This window comes from Paroedura picta, chromosome 9, assembly GCF_049243985.1.
Source record: "Paroedura picta isolate Pp20150507F chromosome 9, Ppicta_v3.0, whole genome shotgun sequence".
NCBI lineage: Eukaryota > Metazoa > Chordata > Lepidosauria > Squamata > Gekkonidae > Paroedura > Paroedura picta.
The window spans coordinates 26,279,986-26,304,591 of record NC_135377.1 but is presented as its reverse complement, the minus strand read 5'-3'; the positions used below and the strand labels follow the sequence as shown (position 1 = coordinate 26,304,591).

Sequence of the window (24,606 nt, the reverse complement as noted above, 5' to 3'; positions counted from 1 at the left end):
CTGTTCGTAATCCCTGGACCTAGGAAGGTGCATCTGGCCTCGACCTGGTGGCGAGATCCAGGCACTTTCAGAACTGTCAAAGTTCAGAAGGACCTGTAAAGCAGCACTCTTCCACCAGGCACATGTCTGAGGCCAAACCCCACACTTATTGACATCTGAATTGAGTCCCCCTGCTCTCACCCCCTCCCTCCATCTAAGCCTGGGTTGTAAACTCCTTTGATTCATCCAAGTTTTTAATGATGTGGCTTGTCTTTCTTTTAACTGATTGCTTTAAATGTAATCGGTTTGATTTTTTTATGCATCAAATTTTACTTGTTGTCAGCCGCCCCAAGACTGCTGCCAGAGAGGGGCAGCATAAAAATATATGTTGGGGGAAGTGTAGAAAACAATGGATTAAGAAATTAATTTATTTACTACCAATCAATGATATATGGTTAACATATAAACAAGCATGGACATATATTTTTGTATGTCATAAAACAAAAGATTCTTAAGTTAAATGCTAAATGAGCTTTGTACTCTTATGAACCACAGAGAAACCCTACAGTATAGTCATTGGTGAAAATACTAGGGTCCATGATGACATTTCTAAGAGTTATAGCAACCTGGCACCTGGAATTTGTCAAGCTCTGTTCGATCTCATTCACCACATCTCCCCCCAAATTTATAGCATACAGATCCTTGCCTGTATCCTTCCACCTGCGAGCTGAAGAACCCAGCACCATATTCCATTCTGTGTCAGAGGGGACTTGCAAGAGAGCAGTAGACTGCAGTAGGATAACGGTCATCCTGACTCACCCCCAAACTCATTAGCCAGATGTCTAGAAGCAGTGATGGGCCGGCTCAAGCACAGCCTGAAGCTTAATCCTTCAAAGACAGAGGTCCTGTGGTTTGGTAGGAAAGGTCTGGGCGAGGAAGCGCGACTGCCCTACTTGGACGGGGTGCAGGTGTCAGTTGCACACTCAGCCAGGAACCTGGATGTGATCTTTGACACCTCTCTTTCCATGGAGGAACAGATCACAAGAGTACCTCAGCTAGCATTCTTCCACTTGTGTCTCACCAAGCTACTAGTGCCCTACCTGGCCCTTGTGCACCTATGCAGAATGATCCAAGCAATGGTCATCTCTGAGCTGGATTTCTGAAACTCGCTCTACATAGGCCTACCCTTAACCTGATCTGGAAACTTCAACTGGTGCAAAATGCAGCAACCAGGGTTCTTACAGGAACACCTTGGAGGGCCCACATCAGGCTCACACTCCAACAGCTGCACTGACTACAAGTTGACTACCAAATCAGGCTTATAGTTCTGGTAATCAACTTTACAGCAATACATGGTCTAGGCCCTGGGTACCTAAGAAACTGCCTCTCTCCCTTGCCCTCTCAAGAGCATTATGGTCCAGAAACATCAACAAATTGGTGATCCCTGGTCCCAAGGAAGCTTGACTGACCTTGACCAGAGACAGGGCTTTCTCAGTCCTGGCTCCCATTTCATGGAATGAGCTCTCAGACGACATCAGGGTCCTGCTGGAGCTAAAACAATCCCATAGGACCTGTAAACTGGAGGCCTTCAGTCAAGACAAGTAAGCAAATCCACCAACTAGAGCCCAGAGGTCCCTCCCATTGTTAATCTGTATTCATAGAAAATAACAGAAACCACAATGCAGATAACAGAACTCTCCTATTCTTAAATGTTGATTTTGTAAATCATTTCTATTTGACACAAGTTCTTATTATCAAACTGTTATATATGTTCAAACCAATATGTTTATTTACAGTGTACTGTTTCATGAAGGTTCCATGTAAACTGCCCAGAGCCACAAGGGAGGGCAATGTATAATATAAGTAGAATAAAATTAAAAAGATGGGAAAACCAGTTCTGTGAGAGTCTTTTGGCTGTCCAAATTCCATTTATAGTCTAAATAGATAATTTCCTTGTTTATAGAAAGGTAGATGATCCACTTTAGACAGTTAAGAATGTTCATTTAGTTTTTTACAAGACACAAAAGAAACACTTTACTTGTGAACTTCTTGCATAATTGTTTTATATTCAAACTGTTAGCAAAAGCTCCCTAACAGTATCATGACTATGGAGAATATGGTAGGAATGGTCCCAAGGGCTCTAGAACTAATGTAGATGTTTATACTTCTTTGCTCACAATGGAAAAGAGCTGTCTGCATTAATGAACAGATACTTTTCCAGAAGGCATGCTACTGGCTGTATTCTAACGATAATATTATTAGAAAGCAGAAAGAGTAAGAGGATTGCATAAGTTCTTTGGTTCAGCTGTGTTCAAATTCAGGATTAGTGAAGTCTGTAAAGATAAGTTGTAGGATGTTAAATAAGTTGTAGGGTGTCAGGATGATCATTATGATTATCTGCAATTTTGAAATGCCCCACAACTGTTGGAGAAATTCAGGTTTTCAGAATGGGCTTTTCAGCTATGTTTTTTGAATTTTTCCCATGCTGCCATTCCTGAAAGGCAGGTCACAAAAATTGTTACAATAGGCTGGTGAAACGCAGTTGTAGAAAGTTGTTGCATCCTTGGGAGAAATGCCTTGGGTTTCTCCCTCTTTTGTTGAGGACCAGTAGCTTTATTTTCTAGTGGGGAAAAGGGTCTCTTTTTAATGGCAGGTAAAAGAATGCTGTACAGCAGTGGTCCCCAACCTTTTTATCACCGGGGACCGATCAACGCTTGACAATTTTACTGAGGCCTGGGGGGGGGTAGTCTTTTGCCGAGGAACGTTGCCGCCGTCTGAGTCCCTGCTCCACTTGCTTTCCCGCCATCTCCTGGGGGGGCGCTGCCAGCAGCAGCTGCACAGTGCCATGCTGAGTGGGAGCCCCAGCCTTGATGGCCGCTGGAGATCACCAAAGTTGAGCCGGCGGCAGAGTGGCAGGGCAGCCCCCAAGGCAGCAGCCAGGAAGGAGGACGAGGAGGAGTTGCAGACCGGTACCGACTGATCTGCGGACTGGCACCGGTCCCCGGACCGGGGGTTGGGGACCACTGCTGTACAGAATAAAGATTTTATGAGGCTAGCTAGGAAAGCTGTATTCCAGAATGACATTATAAAACAGAATCTAAAGGTTTTGTTCTGTAAAAATACTATAATAGATGATGTTTTTATAAGTTTGTTACACATGAATTTAGAAGTAAAAGTCCACTTTACCTCTTATACTTTTACACAAGTGCAATACAGTGCAATTTTTACAATGTTGAATAGTAATTGAAAACAAGAGATACAAAGATAACTTCAAATCAGACAGCTCTGCCTATAATACAAACCTCTATGTAAAACTACAAATATTTTACACAGCTCTGTACAACAAGGGGGAAAATATCTTTGTAAAGCTGACAAGTGCTGACATTATCTGTTTGGTAGGCACTGTCTTCCTCCTTGTTCAGATTTTGCTAAGTGTATGGCTTCCAAGCAAGTCCAGCTACTATGTGCCTTGATATACAAGGCATGTCCCACAGCTAGGTTTATACATTGTGGATGGTCTGCCATGATTACCTGTGAACAATGTTATAGCTGTAGTAGTATATCTGATTTGATTTAGTTCCCCAAATGGTCGTGACATTTTTAATACCTTGAATTGCATTCTGTACAACTGACTATGTTTTCATTGAATTTGATTACATGCTGATTGCAGATGTTCTTCAAATCAACTCAATCTTGATTATAAGTAACAGTTTGCCAGATGTTGTGAAGTCAGAAACCAGAGTGTCAGAGCCAAGTGTAGATGCCAGACGTTTCAGTGAAATTGAAATGCACCCACTTACCAATTTCAGAAATTAGGTCTTTTATGCAGCTAAGCATTTCATTAATGTTAAGAGGCTTCTTCTGTGCTGTTGTTATGCTGCGGCTCTTTACTGCTCTTAGTTTGTAGCTCACAAAAAATGATACGCCTTTTCTCCATCTGTACACTTATTGAATCAAATCTTATTCATCCAACTCCTATTCTAATCAGTTGTGTTAGTGAAGGATAGAGAACAAGTAGGAGCATTTAATTTCTTTTAGAATAGGGTTATATAACCTCATTAGATGATCAAAAATAATGGGTCCTATCATAATTTTTGTTGTGTCTATGGACATTCAAAGACTCAGAGCTTGGGAGCTGAGCCTATGATCCAAAACTGTTTCTTGGGATTCGCTGGTTCCTGGGACACATCCAATGAGTGAAGAGACTTAAGGTTCAATCACAGCCCTCCGTTAATGACTAATCACATGTCTTGGCGGGAGTCACAAATGTGTATATAACTTTCACAGTTCTGAGTATTGTTGTTCAGTATTTCTGGTTCCAGTAAAGTTGGTTGGTTGTTGGAGCAGAGTGTCCGTATCTTACTGAACCCACGGATTTAATAATTTTATCCATTTAAATCAGAAAGCCATGTATCTTTGTGGCAATCAGAAAATCTACTTTTCCATAACATTAGAAAACTATATTTGGTGGCTGATGGGGAAAAGAGACTGTCTTAGACCATCCTTCTTTTTGCAGGGATAGTTTTATACAAAGGGAATTTGATCAATACTTCCATCAATTCAAACATGTCTTCCCTTCACTTGCAGCTTTTTAATATATTAGTATGAGATTGATTTATCACCTCCCATTTTCCCCAGCCTGAAAAAACAAATTAAATTATATTAGCAGATTCTCTTCATTCATCCCCCCATATCTGTATTGCATGAAAATAGGTTTTTCAAATGAGTTTTGAAATAGTATCCATTCCCCTGAAATTGTTTCCTGTTCCTTTTCCTCCCACACCAAGGCTTAAGGCAGGAATGAGGTGATTTGCTAGGCGCTAGGGACTTGCATATCGAAAGTGATCCTGATATTGAGAAGTTGCCCTCAGTACTATGGCAGCTGTGGAAAGGAATACCTTTTTATGTATATGCCATTGGGGAACTCAGAGGCATTTCAATATTAAATAAACATGTTTGGCTTCAGAAACCTTTCAGATGTGCTTTTAATTCTGTATTCATTTTGCTGTCTCTGTAACCTTCCTAAAGAGCCAGATTTTTGCATGCACCAATTAATACAAATCAAAGGGCCCTTTAATTTTGATTAATAGTATACAGAAAATAGCATTAAATGCTTTACTTGTTTGATGATGATAAGATAATAGAATAGACCGATAACAACTCTCAAGAGAGGGAATATCCCATTTTCAACTTTCCTAGCATCATGACATTCCCCCACCCTGGATGGCTCTTCCCTTCCACTACTAACTGTTGCTTCCACTCTCTAGTGGAGCCTTTTTCAACTTCTTTACTTGAAATCACTGGAACATTCTTCAAGCACGATTATGCAGTATATGGTTGGGAAACATAGCTGTGTCTATGTCCACCCAAGGCCCCTCCGCTTCCTACCCCCTCCTGGCCCATCATTAGCCATTTTGGGAAGGGAGAGGGGGTCAAGGTGAGAGCCAGCTTGGTGTAGTGGTTAGGAGTGTGGACTTCTAATCTGGCGAGCTGTGTTTTATTCCGCACTCCCCAACATGCAACTAGCTGTTGGGCTCACCACAGCACCTTGGGCTTGCCACAGCACTGATAAAGCTGTTCTGACCGAGCAGTAACATCAGGGCTCTCTCAGCCTCACCTACCTCACAGGGTGTCTGTTGTGGGGAGAGGAAAGGGAAGGTGACTGTAAGCCATTTTGAGACTCCTTCGGGGAGAGAAAAGCAGCATATAAGAACCAATTTCTTCAACATGACTCGATAAATGTTTAACAAATTTAAAAAATATAGTAAAACTTAATTAATTCCCACCCATTTGAGAAACCCTTCCAGAGCCATCAAGAAACCCCAAGGTTTCACAAAACTCTGGTTGAGAAAGCCTGCTCTACTGTCACCATTAATGTGGGGGTGTTTGCATAGCTATTCAGTACAGGGTTGCTAAGCACTTGATACATCTGTTTTTATAATGTAGTAAATAAATGTTTTAAAAACTCCATATTGCATAACAAATAATCTCTGAGGCACCAAATAAGGTGAATTCACACATAAATTTCATCACTTGTTGAATTCCACATTAAGTGTCGACTTCCTGGTAAAAATGAACAAGCAGGATTTAAATCTAGATAGAGGCATTATAGCAGCTATTATTATTTCAAGCATGGCGCTTTTAAATTCAGCCCTGAAGTAGACTTACTTAACAGAATAATTTGTTCATTAGTTTAAAAGGCCTTCAGACCATGCTACAACTTTCATTTAGAAATTATCCAAAATTTGAACAGAATTTTTGAAACACATTTCTTTGGGCTGTTTTGAGCTCTGGTGTTATGGTAATAGTAGTGTTGTTTTTGTTTTTAAATATCTGCCTTAAATATTGATTTTTTAAAGTAAATGCTTTTAAATCCAATAATATTTGTTTTTTAGGTGTTGCTGTCATTTAGATAGAGTCGATACAAACATTGGCCAGGATTTTGTGTATGCTGGTTGTGGTAGGGAAACACATGGAGGCAGAATTCATCATGAGAATCTCTGATTCTTTAAAGATGTTTTCCTAATGTTTTCATGATAGCTTGAAAAGTATGTATGCAATAGATGGTAATAAAGTAGGAGTATGCAAATACAAGGATTCATTGTGGTTTGGATCTGCTACATCTTTGCCTCATTTCAAGGGAACAGAGTCAAATTATACACAGTAAGAACAGATATATGTTTGATTTATCCAAGTTGCAGAATTCAGCCTGTCTCTATTGATTTCACTTTACAATTACCATTTGAGATATGACTGCATCAAGTTTACTATAATTACAGGATAAATGCTAAAATCTGCAATTGTTTTTTAGAGACGGTTATGGCACAGTTAATAATTAAAACAGATAGAATAACATGATTTCATTTTATCATAACTTTTTTTAGAGATGCCAGGTCCTTATGCCGGGGTAGAATGCCCTGCTGCTTCCTGCATACAGACAGGGAGGGAATCCCCCAGCGCACACGGACTGCCCCGGGAAAGCCCAGTGAATTGCCCAGCGGTAGTGGGAAAGGGAGTGGGAGGTGTGGGGCCTCCACCACATGATGGAGGGGAGTAGCATGCCACTCTCCAACCAAGATGGGGGTAGGTGAATGCCCCAGCCAGCTCCATGGCTCTGCGGAGCTGACAGAGATGTGTCATTTCCCTGCAGGAAGGTCAGGACACCGATTTCCCAAATGGGTGGGAGTTAGTTAATTTTAATATATTTTTAAAATTTGTTAAACGTTTATCAGGTGAGATAAATGGTCTATGATTGGCGTGGAGGGGGTGGGAAGGAGACGGGCCTCAGTGGGCATGTACACAGGTATACTTCCCAACCATATTCTGCACAATTGTACTACTTCTGGCATTTCTTGAAACCTGAAGAATTTCAGAGTTTCACAATAGTAGCAAAACTTTCTCATAAAATCTGAAATTTGGAACTTGGACAAACAATATTCTTCTTATCCTAGGTTACAGATCTCTGATGCCTCATATAAATGTATATGGCACAGCCTAGATTTACACATGAGAATTCAGATAATTTTGCAAACTTCCACATGTGAACCATGCACATATTTCATGCATATGATTCTGTAGGTAAAATTCTGAGTGACTTCATGTATGCAAGTCCATATCATTTTTATGATTTTTAAAAACCCCAAACTAAATAGAAGTTAGAGCCTCTTGTGGCGCAGAGTGGTAAGGCAGCTGTCTGAAAGCTTTGCCCATGAGGCTGGGAGTTCAATCCCAGCAGCCGGCTCAAGGTTGACTCAGCCTTCCATCCTTCCGAGGTCGGTGAAATGAGTACCCAGCTTGCTGGGGGGTAAACGGTAATGACTGGGGAAGGCACTGGCAAACCACCCCGTATTGAGTCTGCCATGAAAACGCTAGAGGGTGTCACCCCAAGGGTCAGACATGACTCGGTGCTTGCACAGGGGATACCTTTACCTTTAAATAGAAGTTCTTTCTCATTGCTATGGAGATTCCTTTTTTTCAATATGGAAATTTAACAATTCTCTTATACTTTCACCCTGCAGGCAATCAAATCTGAGTTATGCAAACATTAATATTATTCTTACTTTTTTGCAATTTTTGCAATACATTTTGCCTGGTTGCATATTTTAATATGAGAACGACCATCAGAAAAATTCTTTTTCTTTGTGATAGAAAGTATTTTACAATGCTAATTCTGGCTATCAGGAAAATAGTTCAGTCTCTGTTCACATTTCATTCAAACTACAGCAGACGAAAACTAAATGTAAAATGTGATATTATTACGGAATAAAACAAAGCAAATGGTCTAGTAATTCCTGTGTATAACCAATAGCATTATGGAAAGCATTTAGATCTGGGGTGCAGTGACTTGCATTCTGTTTTGTTTTTAATTAAAACTCTGAAGTACATCTTAAAGGTAAAGTTAAAGGTATCCCCTGTGCAAGCACCGAGTCATGTCTGACCCTTGGGGTGACGCCCTCTAGCATTTTCTTGGCAGAGTCAATACAGGGTTGTTTGCCATTCTCTTCCCCAGTCATTACCGTTTTACCCCCCAGCAAGCTGGGTACTCATTTTACCGACCTCGGAAGGGTGGAAGGCTGAGTCAACCTTGAGCCAGCTGCTGGGATCAAACTCCCAGCCTCATGGTCAGAGCTTCAAACAGCATGTTGGCTGCCTTACCACCCTGCACCACAAGAGGCTTGAAGAATATCTTAGGTGTGTTTAAGTTACAAATAGACATGTACTTGGAAATCCTGAACAATTAGATCTGCTACATCGGTGGTCCCCAACCACCGGGCTGCGAAGGTCCTGGCACCGGGCCGCGGCTCCCTCTTCCCGCAGGGCGCAATGCGCAGCCGCAAACACGCATGCGCAGCCGTGAGTGCCGTGCATGCTCGTTTGCGGCAGCGCATGGCGTGCAAACGTGCATGCGCAACCCAGCCGTGCATGCACAGCATGATCCTGACCATACTTAAGAAATGAGTAGATTCTTTACTGCATCCACTTTGGCACCCAGTGAGTGCTGCTTTTTGGCCCTCCTGGGGATCCAAAGCCATGGACTGGTCTGTATTAGACACTAAGGGATTTACAAAAATACTCCTATTCATATCTGATCCATTCTCTGCATTTTTATTGGAGGGTGGTTAGGTTTCAAAATTAGGTATATGATAATAAGAACAATTAGATCTATTGTAAGATATTCAATTGAACATTCTTCATATTTAAAGAAGTGAACTGTGATTAATTTACTAATGCACTTTACAAAACAGTAATTTAATACAGAATGATTTAATGCAGCATAAATAAATTATAGGCGGAAGTACAGCTGATAGAAACATGCCTGCAGCAATGTGTAATTTTGTGTGTACGTGTGCGTGCAGGCATACCTGCATGCACATACGTGTGAATGCATAAACACAGTCGTTGGATTATGTGACTCCTTGACCTTGGTCAGATCTTGCCATTTGGCACTCACTGTAAACCTCTTTGTGAACTGAACAGTGACAAAACATGGAAAACTAAAAATTCTATTCATGTCAAACAATTCATCCATTTCCTGTAAGCAGGCAGCAATCTTCATGCACAATTCTAGTCTGAAATAAGATGTCTGAAGTATTTCAGGGAGACAGAACCAAGAATGAATGCAGATGCTGGCTGGTGGACAACCACAACAGTCACTTAAAAAAATTATTTAATTAAGAGCTCTGCGCAAATCCTTTCTCTTGTACTCAGCTCCTGAGGGCCATGGCTTCCTGTGCAGAATTGTTTTTGTACAATGGCTTGTCATATTGATCTGCCAATACCAGGTGGTCTTCTCCTTGCCATCACCGAACCTTTGAACTAAAGTGTTGCAGCTGTGTGCAAAGAACTACAAGAGGATTGCTGATCTGTGTGGCATGCCAGTACTCCCCAAGTAACCCTCCATGTGGAATTGTTGCCAAACGATTCCCAAGAGGCTTCCACATTACTTGATGTTTATTTACAGTGGATCAAAGCATGACTATAAAACTTTTAGGATTTTGGAATTAATATTATTTTGTTTTCCTCTTGAGAACTGCACAGTGTTTTGTTGCTCATCATCTCAGACTGAGACCTTATTTGAATAAACATCATGAAATACTGTAAAATGTGACTTCAGTCGAGCAGAAAGGAAAAACAACATAATTCTTCGCTTTACCTAGAAAGAATTGCTTTATACTTAATAGCTGTATCAGTGTCATCTTAGTCACCAAAGCTGTTTTTCAGTCTTAAAAAATATGTATTTGCATAACTTTACTACCTACTTAGCTGATTACTATAACACTCAGAAGCTAACTTAAATGACAGGCAGCATATTGATAAAGAAAACGATCTACGTAAATATTCCTTTTCTTATCATCATTGAAAATCTCTTGTTTATAGATCTAATTTAAACAAGCAGAGTTTTGGAAATGTTTCTTAGCTCTTAAGTGCCCCAAAGTAGTTTTAGATTGTCAGAACTTGGTTAGGAAGTCTAGGATAATAGCTTAGAAAATAGCAGGGTCTGTTAATAGTATTAGAATTCCCTGCTATCTTGGTATTTGTTTTAAATAAAAAGACAGCATAAATGTGACAAAATTATTTAATACGACTACTGCTTTTATCAATTTCTGTGTAGTTACAAAAAGAATTCACACCATTCTCTCTCCAGGACATAACCAAACAATCATATAAACAGTCCTAATGCTCAAATAAGACCTACTGTGTCATTGGAAGAAAATTAGCTGTTTGTTCTGTTTCTACTATTAACATATTTTTGTTTACTCTTCTGAGCTGTTCTGAAAAGGAGAAATTGCTAGTTCCTAATGGAAACCTATTGATTGTACGAAGCAGCTGTGTGTAACCTGGGCACCGCTTCTTGCAATGAGTATTTAATAAGCTAGAAAAAAAATAATGCATACTGATTGACATGAGCCAGATAAAGAAAGGAAGGCCTTTCATCATTGTTGAGTTTTTCTCTCTGTCTCCACATGTTCAGTTCATTGATACACCACAATGTTTGAGGCTCTTTGTTTTATGATGAAGACAGAGAGTTATTTAATAAGTCAGTTACTGAATATTTCAGTTGGTAGTAAATTGGCAAAGTAGTAAATTCTAGATGAACGGCATTATGAGTACACTTTTATATCCCTAAAAATCTAAAATTTCAAACTGGCTTCTGGTCAAACTCCACAGTGTCTTATTGTTAATTGTAATTAGAACATATACTGTATTTGCCAGGGTATAAGACGACTGGGCGTATAAGACGACTTCCCAACATTTCCACTCAAAATATAGAGTTTGTTACATTACATTACAGTACTATGGGCCACTATGGGCAGCTATGTCTATCCCAACTGAAGTGCACCCGTATAGGACGACCCCCCCACTTGGAGGCATGTTTTTCAGGGGGGGGGGAAGTAGTCTTATACGCCAGCAAATACTCTAATTATCATTAGTCTATCTTGAGATTCAGGTCACTTTCTAATGAATTTGTACACCTGACTGTGTGCAATTAAACACAATTTTTTTTGTCATCTTGTTTTAAGGAGTGAAGCAAAGTGAGCCAACCATGACTGGCAAAACACAGACCAGTAATGTCACCAATAAGAACGACCCCAAGTCCATCAACTCCAGAGTCTTCATTGGCAATCTCAACACAGCCATTGTCAAAAAGGGTGACATAGAGGCGATTTTTGCAAAGTATGGAAAAATAGTTGGCTGCTCAGTCCACAAAGGTTACGCTTTTGTACAGTACATGAGTGAGAGGCATGCAAGAGCTGCAGTGGCGGGAGAGAATGCCAGGATAATTGCAGGGCAACCACTAGGTAAGTTCTTGTACCCTATTCCAGCTGTTCACTGCATCATTTTTGTTAATGTTGTGTATATGCCCGAGGTTGCATCCATCAAAATAAAAACAAATGACATGTTTGCAACTGTGCCCTAATTCTGTATTTGATGCAAAATATGTTTTGTCACCCCTTTTTTTTCCTACTGCTTTAAATCACCTTGTCAAGGATTTTCAGGATTCTCTTAGCTTGGTGAACGTAGCAAGACTCAGCATTTGTGCCAAACTTATTTTGAATGAATGTTAGGGGCATGTTATGTGCTACATGCAAGTGTCTATAATATTGCCCTATCACAGATTTGTTTTCCTCCTGAAAAGTAATTTTGGAATTCTTTCATTTGGAGTGGAGCAGAGAAGTGTGTGTGGGGGGAAGGATAAGTAAATCTCACCAACCACTTTCCTGCTCAAAATTACTTTCTGCAACAGTCCCCTTACCACAGCCCAAGCATTTCTAGGTCCATAATATGATACTTGTTCCTTGAGTAGAGTATTGACCATGCTTGTCTACAGTAAAATGTTTTAAAACACAGTAGAGAAGCTTATTACATGCAATAGAATACCCCCCACACTTCCTAGAAGGAGAAGGGTAGTTCAGAATGTCATTAATGTTACCTCTTACCTTAGTGCCCATTGAAGATACAGGATTACTGTGAATAATTTCAAAGGGGTCTAAAATCTGACTTCTCGTTTTTCAGGGAAAAAATCTAGGAGCTAGCAAATAACATGTAGGGCATAATGTAATGATGTAAAATGAAATGTGGCTATCAAGCACTTGGTTCGAAAGGCTTCATCTAGCTGCGACCTATAAAATACAACCAGGAATTATGAAGTGCTGTAGGCATTAGCGTGCTGGTTTGCTGCCCAGCAATCATAAATTTCATTGAATGTCTCTTGTAGCAATTGTGTGGATACCAGTGCGATCTATTTTCTTGCTTGTTTATTGATGTATAGTGACTTGCTTGTGGTAATGTTGTATTTGTGTTATGTGGTTTATCTGTAAAACGAATGGCTGAAACCATCAGCTACCAAGTAAAATTTTATGAATAACCAACATAGTGAAGAACATATCCCCATTCTGGAATAGATTTCGGGGACCATGGAACTTTTAAAGTTCCCCTCACAAATAGCATCAACATACATGGCAGACGACAGGCTCCTCCCCTCCTACAACTGTGTGGCCACTTGGTTAATTACCATATTCACCAAACTATGTCACTATCTAAAGTTGTTACTGGAATATTTAAAACCGTGTTGCCTAAAGTCAACATTCACAGCTGTCTCAACGAATCAGCTTCATTTCTACAGATCAGAACGATAGCAGGCACCCTTGGAAAATCTATGCCCTGAGGCGTTGAGAGGGGGATGGGGGGATACAGGATGAGTTTGATTTTTTCACTGCCAGAGTTTATAATGTGGTTGATGTCAATGTTTTTAATGTTTTTAATTGATGTGGGTTTTTATTCTGTAACCTGGTGTGCAACGTCTTATGAGAGCAGCGAATAATAAATAAAATAATAATTTACAACAGCAATTACTGCTGGATGAATTCTGAAATATTCCTACTAAGTTTGGCCTACTTTTGGCTCCCTGTTACCAGAACGTAAGATACTTTCCCTCATGGTCTCTTACAAAACAGCGTAATTTCCCTCAAATAGGAGATACAAAAGTAGAGTGAAGATCTGAAGAGCTAGTTGTGTACATGATGACTCAAGGGATCAAAGACAGTGTCTGGCAACCTGATCACAACAATCTATTTTGGAATAGGTTCAGTGCCACAAACAATTAGTTTCTCTGTGCAGTCTCTCACAGAGACCTTTTAAAAATGCATATACATCCTCACATATGTATCACTTTTCATGCATTGAAAGACTGTACCCTTTGCAAATAAATAGGTTGGTATGTGAATCAGAGCACCCCGTACCCATTAAATGATTCATAGTTCGATAAATGTGTTTAAAATGTTTTACGTCAGAAGGCAAACCACCATGTGGTTTATTGAAAGAAGTACCATGGGTCTGACAGGAAGCATGTATGATTTTTTCCAGGGGGGGGGGTCGTATGACAAAACTTGAATATTTATTTGAAACATTGTTAAAATATGCTGTTGGACAGGATTGAGTTATCTAAGTTGCTCCACTTTTATATTATTGCATATCTAGTGACAATCATTTACATGGAGTCAAGAGTACACCATGACCCCAGAATACAACTTTAATTCCTTGAAAGAATATTAACAGTCTCTTAATGTTATCTCAGATAATGCATTATTCATTGGGAACTGGGAAAAGAAAAAAGAGCTCAGAAATCTAACAACAAAAAACGTTCAGCCCTTTGGTAGGTATAACAGGGGATTGACTATAGCTGCCTTGGTTGATGTCCTTTAGAACTAATAAATTAGTTTCACTGTGGTTTCTATCCTGTTTTGTCTCTGTAAGTATTATTCACGTACGTCTGCCTTCAGGTCCAAATTAGACACAGTCTCCAAGTACCTAGTGAGCACAGACTGACATATAGCCTCGGGTAAAATGGAGGTTATAGATAATTATTTTGGACAGCATACTCTATTGCACAACCTCTTGGGAAGTACAAGAGCCCTGCAGGGACTTGCTAAATCATGACAACCCAAGAAAACATACAAAGTGTGGGGCAGGTAATAAAGAACCCCTTTAGCAAAAATTCAGCATGTACCTTTGTTGTAAATTGAATTGATGTGGCAATAGAGCCATTCCCCCCACCCCCACGTGTGTCTCGTGTCCTTGCTTTTGTATCTTGTGCTTGCAATGGAAGTGAAACACTCTAAACATGTTTGCAGACTCTGAAATCTCTCCTGCGAATCAATTCTTTTTTATAGCCCGAGTGCCCTGTACAGCAAGTGAAATAGCACATGGTTATAACAGTTGCATTTTTATTTAAAAAAGAGAAGGTGACTGCCTTGTACAGAATTGTTTACATGCACATAAATATCATTAAGGAATTCAAATGAGGGCACTTTTTTCAAGTAATCCTGGATAAGCCATTGCCTGAATGGGCAATTCTAAATGCAATTGGTGATCACAAAGGATCTAGCATACTACTTCACTTATACAGTAGGCACAATGCAATACGTCATACAGTTCATGGTAAAAGGCATTGATGAAATAAATGTTTTTGTAGCTGAGGTGGAATAAATTCAGGTATTATTCTGTGATACCATTATTACTTGTGTTCCAGTTGTCTTCCAGCAAGAGAGGATATCATTAAATTGATAACTATGTCACACAATAAAAAGAGTTTATTTTATTGCAGTTTATAAATATAAACTGAAAATCTTTTGTTTTGTTACATTCCACAGAAGTACCACATAATTGCTTACATGAAACATAGAAACATCACTTTCCAAAGCAGCCATTTTCTTTAGGAGAAGTGTAATAGATATTTTAAATATGCAAAAACTAAATAAAGTACTTATGGAGTGGGAAGATTAGTTGTACTTCTGGGACATCTCCAACTCCAGATTCCTAGATCCTCTAGAGCAGCGGTTCTCAATCTTGGGGTCGGGACCCCATTTGGCGTCCCCTGGCCCCTTTCCCGGGGTCACCAGGTTGCCCACCACTGCAGTGGCAGGTGGCAGCATGAGGAGGTGGGTGATGGTGGCAGCAGGCAGCAGCATGTGGAGGCGGGTGTTGGCGGCGGAGGCGGGGGAAGCCAGCATGGGCGGAAGCAGCAGAGCCATGGCAATGGCTGCCTCTATGCCACTTTGATTGTTGTGCGCATTTGTGCACACAGGCGTTTCCAGCACCCCACTGGCTTCTTCTGCAGCTGTCCGGCCTGCCCGGAGGGTCGCTCCGGCGCTTGCCAAGGAATGCTCCAAAATGTTTCGCTCAGCTCTTTCAGAGCTTGCAAGAAAGTGACCCCCTCCCCCAATGAGTCACCCCATCTCGCCCGACTCCATCCGGCAAGTCCCGCGTGCTCTGCAGCAGGGCCCACCATGGAACCCACCCACGGTTAAAAGAAGGGAGAAAGGAGAGAAGCAGTGAGCCAAGGGAGCAAGATGCATGCCCAAGCCCGGCCTGGAGCAGGACAGTGAGCAATGTGGATGCAGTGATGGCAGCAGAAGCAGCAGACCCCTCTTGAGGTTGCCCATGGCCATGGCTGGGGGGCCCAGCAGAAGCGCCTCCGCAGTGCTAGCTAGCAGCTCTTCCGGCTTGGTCTCCGCTGGGCTTTCACACTGAAGTTGGGATCGCAGTGAAGAAAAGGTTGTAGAGGGAAAAGCTAAGGTCTTCTGACTTGCCGACTTGCCATGCCGTTAGATTATTCTCTTGCCAGGCTACGATCCTGCACCTTTCCATCATGTTACTTTGTTTGGATTTGAATTACCTTGGGCTTTTGATCTGTTGCAGCTTTCCTAGGCTAACCATTACCTGCCTTTGACCCTTGCCTATGTATTTATAGTTGTATCAGAATGAGAGAATTGCCCCAGACACTGACACCTATCTACTCAAGACCAGCTCCCAACACATTCTGTTACAGAGAACTAGCTAACCAACATCTTGTATTCTCCAGCTATAATTAGGGACCTGTCTCCTGCTTTTTATACTTTATGGTGCTACCCAGGATGCAGGTATTAGAGATTTACATTTGGAACATATTGCCTCAAACAAGCTTTAGCAGTGAGAGCAGCCTTTTTCAACCTTCTGACTGGAGGAGCCTCCTGGCTGCGAGTAGCTCCGGAACTGGGCCAAAAGTGTGGCTGAGCCCATTAAGGTGGGATATAGGGAGCCCCTGAGTTAGAGTATGCATCTATGCCGAAGCCACAGATTTGTGCGCCATGTATGTTGTGATCTATCCCATGATATACAGTCATAGTAGAAGAGGCTATGTACTGAATGTTTTACTAAGTCAAAGTGGAACTACCTGAAACTGTGTCCTAAAAATGACAATTAGCTACCAAATAAATGATGCTAAAAATAATTTAAGAGCCTGAATCAGCAGAACAGATCCATGACTTCCTATAGCAAGTGTAGTCCCATAAGAGCCATTATCTGCCAGAGATCTTGGCTCTTTGTGCAACTGATTTATTAATCCTATATTTGCCAAATGTATTCCTGGTATTTGTAGAATATTCCATTAATCAAGATCTGCCTTTTATTTTCTGTAGGACAGCTTATTTAGGGAAACTTTAATGTACAGTAATCAAACTGAGAAACAAACTAGGCCTGTGTACAGACAACTGTTGTGGTACTGTAGATGTGACTTACTGCAGTGCTTCTCTAGGCACGGTCTAGAGAAACATAACTAACAATGCAGAGGGGGAGCTTCATTGTGTGTGGGCTTGCTGAGAGGAAAGAAGCTCCTTTATTCCTTTTAAAGTAAAAAATCTCTTAACTTATAATCATGAAAAAGAAACATAGCACAAATTTGAACTTAGGTCTTCTGGATCATGCCATAGAATCATAGAAGGGGGCATACAGGCCATCTACTCCAATCCCCTACTCAATGCAGGATCAGTCTAAAGTAGCGATCCCCAACCTGTGGGCCGCAGACCACATGTGGTCCGTCAACTAATTGGAGGTGGGCCGCGAAGGACGCCTCCCCCCCCCCCGGCCCTTTACTTCATCTCCCCCCGGCCCTTTACCACACACTTTGGGTGTTATTGTCTCCCATCACTCCCAGATGGGACTATCTTGTTGCAGAGAAACAAGCTCAGGGTTCCCATTGACTTGTCGTTGTCATGAGTTAAAATTTCCATGAAAATAAAATGATCCTTATGTTGATTGTTGTGGCGTGTCTGTATCTTATTTTGAACGGATGTTTAAACATTACCATAGCGATCAGAGAGCGTTAGGCCAGTGGTTGAGAGTAGAGGAGTAAACTACCCCCCCCCATCAGGCCTCAGTAAAATTGTCAAGCGTTGAGTGGTCCCTGGTGATAAAAAGGTTGGGGACCACTGGTCTAAAGCATCCAAGTTAAGTATCTGTCCAGCTGCCCTTGTTGCTTTCCTCCTCTGCCCTTGCTGCTGCTTCCATCTCCCCCAAGATGGAATCTGTCTGATTCAGCATCCTGTTTCTCACAGTGGCCCATTATGCACGGCTGCCGAAACGGCGATTTCGGGTCACGTGGAAAACGCGGAGGGGGAAGACGCGACGCATACCGGTTATGCACGGGGCGGGGCGCGACGGCGGCAAAACCCAGAGTAACCGATTATGCACGCGCCGATCCGGGCGCCGCTTCTGGTTGCGCCCCGCTCACCCGGAAGCCGCGCTTTCTTCCGCGTTTCACTGACGCGGCTTTTTCGGCGGCATGCACCGAAGCTGCAGCCGGTTGCAGCCAGCTCCGTGCGTTATCCGTGATTTTAGTCGCCGCCATTCCACCCCGAATGTGCGCTAAAACCCCCGTGCATAATGGGTCATCGACAAACCAGGTACCACTGGAAGATTAAAAGCCCTGCTTTGTTTCTGTTCATGAGCCCCATAAGAGTTTATGTTTATATTTAACCTTTTCCTTGGAATAAAATATTTCAAGATGTTCATGCCTTGGGAAAGGAGGACTGTTATACTTCTTCATAGCCATGGCCATGAGAGGTTTATTAAGGTACAACTTAGAATCTGCAATAACACATTTGTCCAGAGGTAACATGAACACCTACAGCAGGCCACAGATACTCTCTGATAAAAGGGCTCTTGCCTTCCATCCTATGCTTTCCCCCCCCCAACCCAAACAGTGGGGGTGTTGGAAAATAACCACTGGGGGTCAGAAGAGTGGCACATCGGGAGGAAAGTGCCCCTCCTTCTCACTCACTGCAGTCGTTCTGACCAGAATAGGACCTCTGTAGTGCTGTTAAAAGCAGTTCCCCAGTGGGGATTCAGTCTATAAAATATCCTAGCAGAGAACTTCAGGATGCTGACTAGTTTTGTTTAGCCCTGAGTTATAGAACATGAACTGTAATACAACCATCACCAAAGGTAGGATATGATGTCTCCTTTCGGTCCACGCAGAAAGACTTTTCCTGTTGGAAAAGGCTCTGGTAATGCAAGATGCTTTGCTAATACTGGTCAGTTTTGACTGTTTCCTCTTCTTCACTGCAGTGTCCTATTTTGCATACCTTTCATCCATCAACTAGAGCTAACCTCAGCATTGCCTTTTCATTCTTACCTGTCCAAGGTGGGTTCTGTGGGAAGAGTGGAAAGATCCTTTCTTGCCATCATCTCCTCATAGTGATGTATTGTCTCTTATCCTGGACTGAGGAAATCACACACATATGCCATAAGAGGCAGAGACAAGCTACTGTTTTGTTTTGAAAGAGGTCTGGATTTTTGACAGTATGTTGTATTAAAGAAAATAAGAAAAACTCTGGAAGTTTGTATGGATTGATGGACTGCAGCCATTGGCTGAATTTTTAATGCCCAAATCACTAGTGAGTTATATGTACCTGAGCATAGTGCGCTGGCTGCTATTCTTTGCTTTTGAAGAGGCCCTTAAACTTTTAGTGTTTGTGTACAAATAATTTTTGACTGGAAAAAGGTCAGTGACACCTGTTGTATGTCTGTGATGGATACCATGTGGTGTTTGGGAAAGGGTGGTGGTGGTTAAAAATAAAAATTGACTGGAAAGCTACACTAAATTACCGAAAGAAATGCTGCTTTTGAATCATCAGAATATCCAGATGAAACTGGAACAGTTGTAGTAAGTAATGGTCAAGCAATAAAGATAAAAGGCAATTCATTAATGTGCAGCTACTGCAAACATTTTAGCAGGAGAGGCAGACAAAAGAAGTATTTTACCCTTGAATGTATGGCCCCATATTTCATCGTTTTGGTAACACATTAACTCACAGTGATGTGCATTAGTCATTAGGATAATCCTTTCATAGCCTCCATATGTATTTTGCAGAATTATCTTAAGCTCTTCCACTTTTTGCAAGTGTTTTCAGCCAGGCCCACTGAAAGACGTGTTGATTATTCCATTTAGCAAATCTGAAATGGTGTGAAAGTGCCTACTGCAGCATTCAGTTATAAATATACCAGTGCATGTCGACTTGAAGAGGTGATGGTATGTTGTGCATAACGCAGCAGGTGATGTTTGCCTTGGCAGCTTTGTTCATAGACTGAAATAAGACAAGTATAAAGTATATGTTGTGCCTTTGAAGGTGTACTTAAAGTGCATGCCATCAATATAATCTACATGGTACCTAGTCAGAAACTGGTATGGTCATTCATGTAATAAAACACTATACCGAATCAGAGAGTGTTTTAGTTACTGTGTTGAGTAAATGTGCATGCAAACAGAAGCTTTGCACTAAATATGGAAATCTGTTGACCCTCAAGAACAGAGAGGGGGGTGAGGGACAGTTCCAATCCCATGAATCCAGTATGCCTATTTTACAAAGAACTTAAATACATTTACTATCTGCTAAATACTGGCACTAATTTAATCCCACTAGCAATGCGTGCCAGGACAGCATGAATCTAGTATGTTGCGAACTGGGACCAGATTCTGATGGGCTAAATTACAGATTAGCTACCACAACTGCATTTTAGATTAGCTACAGAAACTGTATTTATAGTGTTTGGTATATGTTCCTGGACTTATGAAGGACTGCTCCAAAATCAAACCACTATTTTCCACATGTACTTGCATCATGCCTGCTCTTTTGGTTTGTTGTTGTTGTATCAACTTTAAAAGACTGGTTTGTATGTACAACAAAATTAGGTGTAAGCTGCACGGAGCTTTTATTCCAATCCCAGGTCGATTCAGTCCCTGCCCTCTACACAGAATGCGATTTCCGTTTTGATTTGGGGCGATTTAAATTTTCCTTCTGCAGCAAGAAGGATCGACCCAGAGTGACCCTACCTTTATTGTGCAATATCTTAGAGTGCTTTTAATCCTCAATATATTTAAAAATCGCATTGTTTTGAATCTGGGCTCTCCTCTGTGGTAGAGAACCCGTGATTGGCTGCAGGTGGTCATGTGACAAACTTGCCTTAAAGGAGAAGCCCCTAATTTCTCTCAACTTCTGTTGGTCTTGGATTTTTTTCTGCCTTCTTTGATCCCCCCCCTTTCAGAAAAGAAAGGATTTTTTCCTCCCTCCTCTGATTTCTTCAATCCTCTCCCCCCCTTCAAGAAAACAAAGAAAGAGTCTCCATTTGCCTCCCCCCCTCTTCTGAGCCTCCCTAACCACATGCAGAACACTTTCCTGTTTCAATGGGGGGGGGGAGGAAGACTCAAGTTCCAATCGAATTGAATTCAACAGGATTGACAATGGAATAAACAAATTAAGTGCAGACTCTGCCTTAGTCCCATTGACCTCAATGTCAGTTACTCCGCCTGTTTTAAATAGTAATACAGTTGAATCCAACATAAGATTATAATAGCTTTTTTGTGATGAACTCCTGCTACTGAGTACTGACACCTTGAGGGACGGTCCTCTTCCAAGTCCTAAGGGGGGAATTAGTGAACATTGGGGCAATTTTATAGATGAATACTGGCAGCCTTATATATAAAAATACATTTCTCATTATAATTATCACTATCAATAATTGTCACAGATGTTTGATAGTAGATAATATTCTGCAATTGAAGATTCTTGGGAATAGCAGAGTTTTCATTTCAGTATTCTTGTTATTTTCAAGCAATATTATTTGCTGGAGCTGAGGATGTTATTTGTTCGTTGCTTAGAAAGAGCAGGTGTTTCTTGAGAATTCTAAGCTACGGATGGGAATGAACCGCAATAAGGTAGTTCAGTTAATAGTTCATGGGCAAACCACACATTGAACCACAAATCCAATCTGCCCACATATAAACCAAAGTGGGTTTGTGAGGTTTGTGCCCAAAACAGCTGAGTCATGGGAGTGGCTTACTCTCATGGCTCATTTATTTCAGGCCCTAAAGAGCTGAGTCAAGACAGCCTTTGTGGCTCAACAATGTAAATGTGCATTCTTGGGCAACTAGCTCCAGGGGCAAGCTGCCCAAGAATGACCCTTTAAACAGTCATTAGGCGAGTCCTTATATAGCAGGGTTAGCCAAACTGTGGCTCTCCAGATGTCCATCGACTATAATTCCTAGAATCATTGAAATTATAATATACTAGCTTCAAAGCCCATTCCTAAGAACGGGCCTTGAAAGGGCCCCCTCCCCTGGCCAGGCAGCTTCAGGTGGCTTTGGGGCACAGCTCGCAGCCAGATCAAGTGGGGCAGCAGGGGAAGGCCAGCTCGTTAGCAGGCTGGGAGGCCCTCGTTAGCAGGCCCAGCCTAGCAGGCTGGGAGGCCCTCGTTAGCAGGCCCAGCCTAGCAGGCCAGGAGGCCCTTGTTAGCAGGCCCTGCTTAACAGGCTAAGAGGCCCTTGTTAGCAGGCCCTCCACCACGACCCACCAGGGCCCTGTCCCCTTACCTGCTGCTGGCTCCAGGCACTGAGGTGCATCTGAGAGCAAAGAGACTAGAGTCCAGGGATGGAGGGCAGAAACTACAGGGGCAGGGCCAATCAGCAAAGCTGGCTGCACCCTGATTGGCCCTATTCCAACTTGGACAGCCGGGGACGCTCCACCTCCCCAGGCTGTTTCACAAATATATAGAGGAACCATGGATAAGGATGGGCATCTGGAGAGCCACAGTTTGGCTACCCCTGTTTTATAGCCTCATAATGTGTTTTGCAAAATTATCTTAAGGAGTCCTATCCTCCAGGAATTTATCTATTTGCAGTCAGAAGTCCTAAAATATCTTTGTTTCATCATTTCCCATGTTCTTGTCTGAGTTGTAGTCTCATGAATTCAAGCTGAAGGTAAGTCAGTTTAGTTTTAACCAATGCAACATAGCTGCAACTTTATTGTTTAGGCAGCTTTACTACAGGCACTGACCATGTGGTCAACTGTCTTACAATGACAACATTTGCTGTTATCACTGGTCTTCTGAATCTTGGCTTTCACACTATTTGTTTCAAGTGCCTGTTCTTGTGCCCCTAGAATGAGACTTTGAGTCCTTTCATTTCTTTCCTTAAGTGCCCATTTTGGAGCCACTTCCACTTATTTTCGTTTTCAATTTTATTCTCTGTCTTTCAAATATTGCCCATACAAGTGCTTCTGTTTCCAGTTGTCAAAGTGAGTTTTGATTTCAGTCTTTTTGTAATGTCCTTTGGTTTCTGTAACCTTAAATAAGTCTGCCCTGTACATTTCAACTAGAAGCTTCCCTCTGCTTTTCTTGATGTTGCCATTCAGTGAGTTCTCTTCCACTTAATTATCATGGTAAGTAAAAATAATCAAGAACTCAAATGTTGAGCTGTAAAACAATATTAAAAATTATAAAGAATATTTATTAAAGTGCACCAATATAATGTTAAAAACAATGTAAAAACTATACAGATCTAACTGCACATGAACAGACCAAACGCATTTTGACCCTCATGGGTCTTCCTCAGTGGTCATTATTATACAATGCAATCCTATCTAAAACCAATTCTGAAGTATAGCTGGGTGGTCAAGGGAAATCTGTTTAGTATAGCCCCAACAAATACTTCTATAGTGTTTCTTTTTGAAGCTCACCTTCTAAGATATAGGACCACCACTCTTAGCTATTTTCTTATTCTGCATAGAGAGTGCATTACATGTGTGTCAGAAAAATTTCAGAATAGTTGAGGTCCCGATGTGGGCATTCTCAGCCATATGCATTGCTTGTACTCTTCACAACCCTATCAAATGGAAGACTTAGATATTTGAAGGATTTAACCTGCTTGATATTGTGTCCCTCAATCTGTGGCTCTTGTGTGTTTTTGTAAAGATAAGGATTTTTTTTTTGGTCATTTATAACAAGTTGTTCCACTGGGCAGTATACAGTAAAGGTCCAAAGCGATGCATTACCTTACAAGTTTTGTGATCTATTGCTTCTAATTATGCTTGTTTCCACTCAGTATTATACTAGCTATCAGAACTGGGACTGCCCTCGTGTTGATTGCCCTTGCCATGTTACCTCCATCAAATTTTGCTCACAGTATCTTTTTAACTCTTGATAATACTTCTTGATTGTCTTTTTCTTTACAAGGGTATGTTTGATGTCAGCTTCCAAAATACCAAGATATTTGTAGTTTTCTTCAAAGATCAGTGTTTTGATATTTTTTGGCAACTTGGTTTCTTCTTGTTCAATGATCTTTCATCTATTTAGTACTAATGCTTCACACTTGTCAAGGCTAAATTCCATTGCTTTATCTTTGCTGAATATTCAAAATGTGTTTATTAAAAATCAATCTCTGATAATGGCCTTCCATACATCCAAGATCAGCAGTGATAGTGAGTCTGCTTGAACAATTCCTTGTTTGATATTAACTGTTCCAATTTCTTTTCCATTCACTATCAGCCTGGAGTTCCATTTACTCATGACATAGTTGGTAAATGTTATTACAGTTTTGCTGATGCCTATTCTAGTGTTTTCAGGATCCATGTATGAGGGGGTGAATCAAATACCTTCTTGTAATCAATCCAAGCAAAATCCAGGTTGGTTTTCTGCTTTCATAATTTTTTAAGACCATTTTATCAATCAGTAACTGATTTTTAGTGCATTGGGATTTTGGGCAAATTCCTATTTGTTCATGCAGTAAAATTGAATTGAGCTGTAGAAATTCATGAATGAAATTAGGTATAATTTCTTTAAGCAGTTGAAAAATTGCTGGGAGGCAGATATTGTGGTAGAAGTTGCTTGTCACTGTTCCTTTCTCTTGGTTCTCCAGAATGAGAAATGTCCACCCAGTTTTTAAACAGTCTTCTACAGTTTCAGAAAAGAGTTCATTATTAAGCTGTTGCACCAATCATGAATGAAGACTTGTCAGCTTTTTAAGTCAGTGGCCTT

At 41.1% G+C, this 24,606-nt stretch overlaps 1 protein-coding gene across 8 annotated transcripts in view; it reads left to right on the top strand.

Annotated features, from left to right (window-relative positions):
- The window catches only part of RALYL (RALY RNA binding protein like), a 298,190-nt gene that overhangs the window by 136,653 nt on the left and 136,931 nt on the right, over positions 1-24,606 (top strand). For all 8 annotated transcript variants that reach the window (XM_077352021.1, XM_077352019.1, XM_077352017.1 and 5 more), the window contains one exon: positions 11,502-11,780. In XM_077352021.1, the coding sequence (XP_077208136.1) occupies positions 11,525-11,780 (256 nt within the window). In that variant the 5' untranslated portion in view covers positions 11,502-11,524. The remainder of the gene's footprint in view (positions 1-11,501; positions 11,781-24,606) is intronic.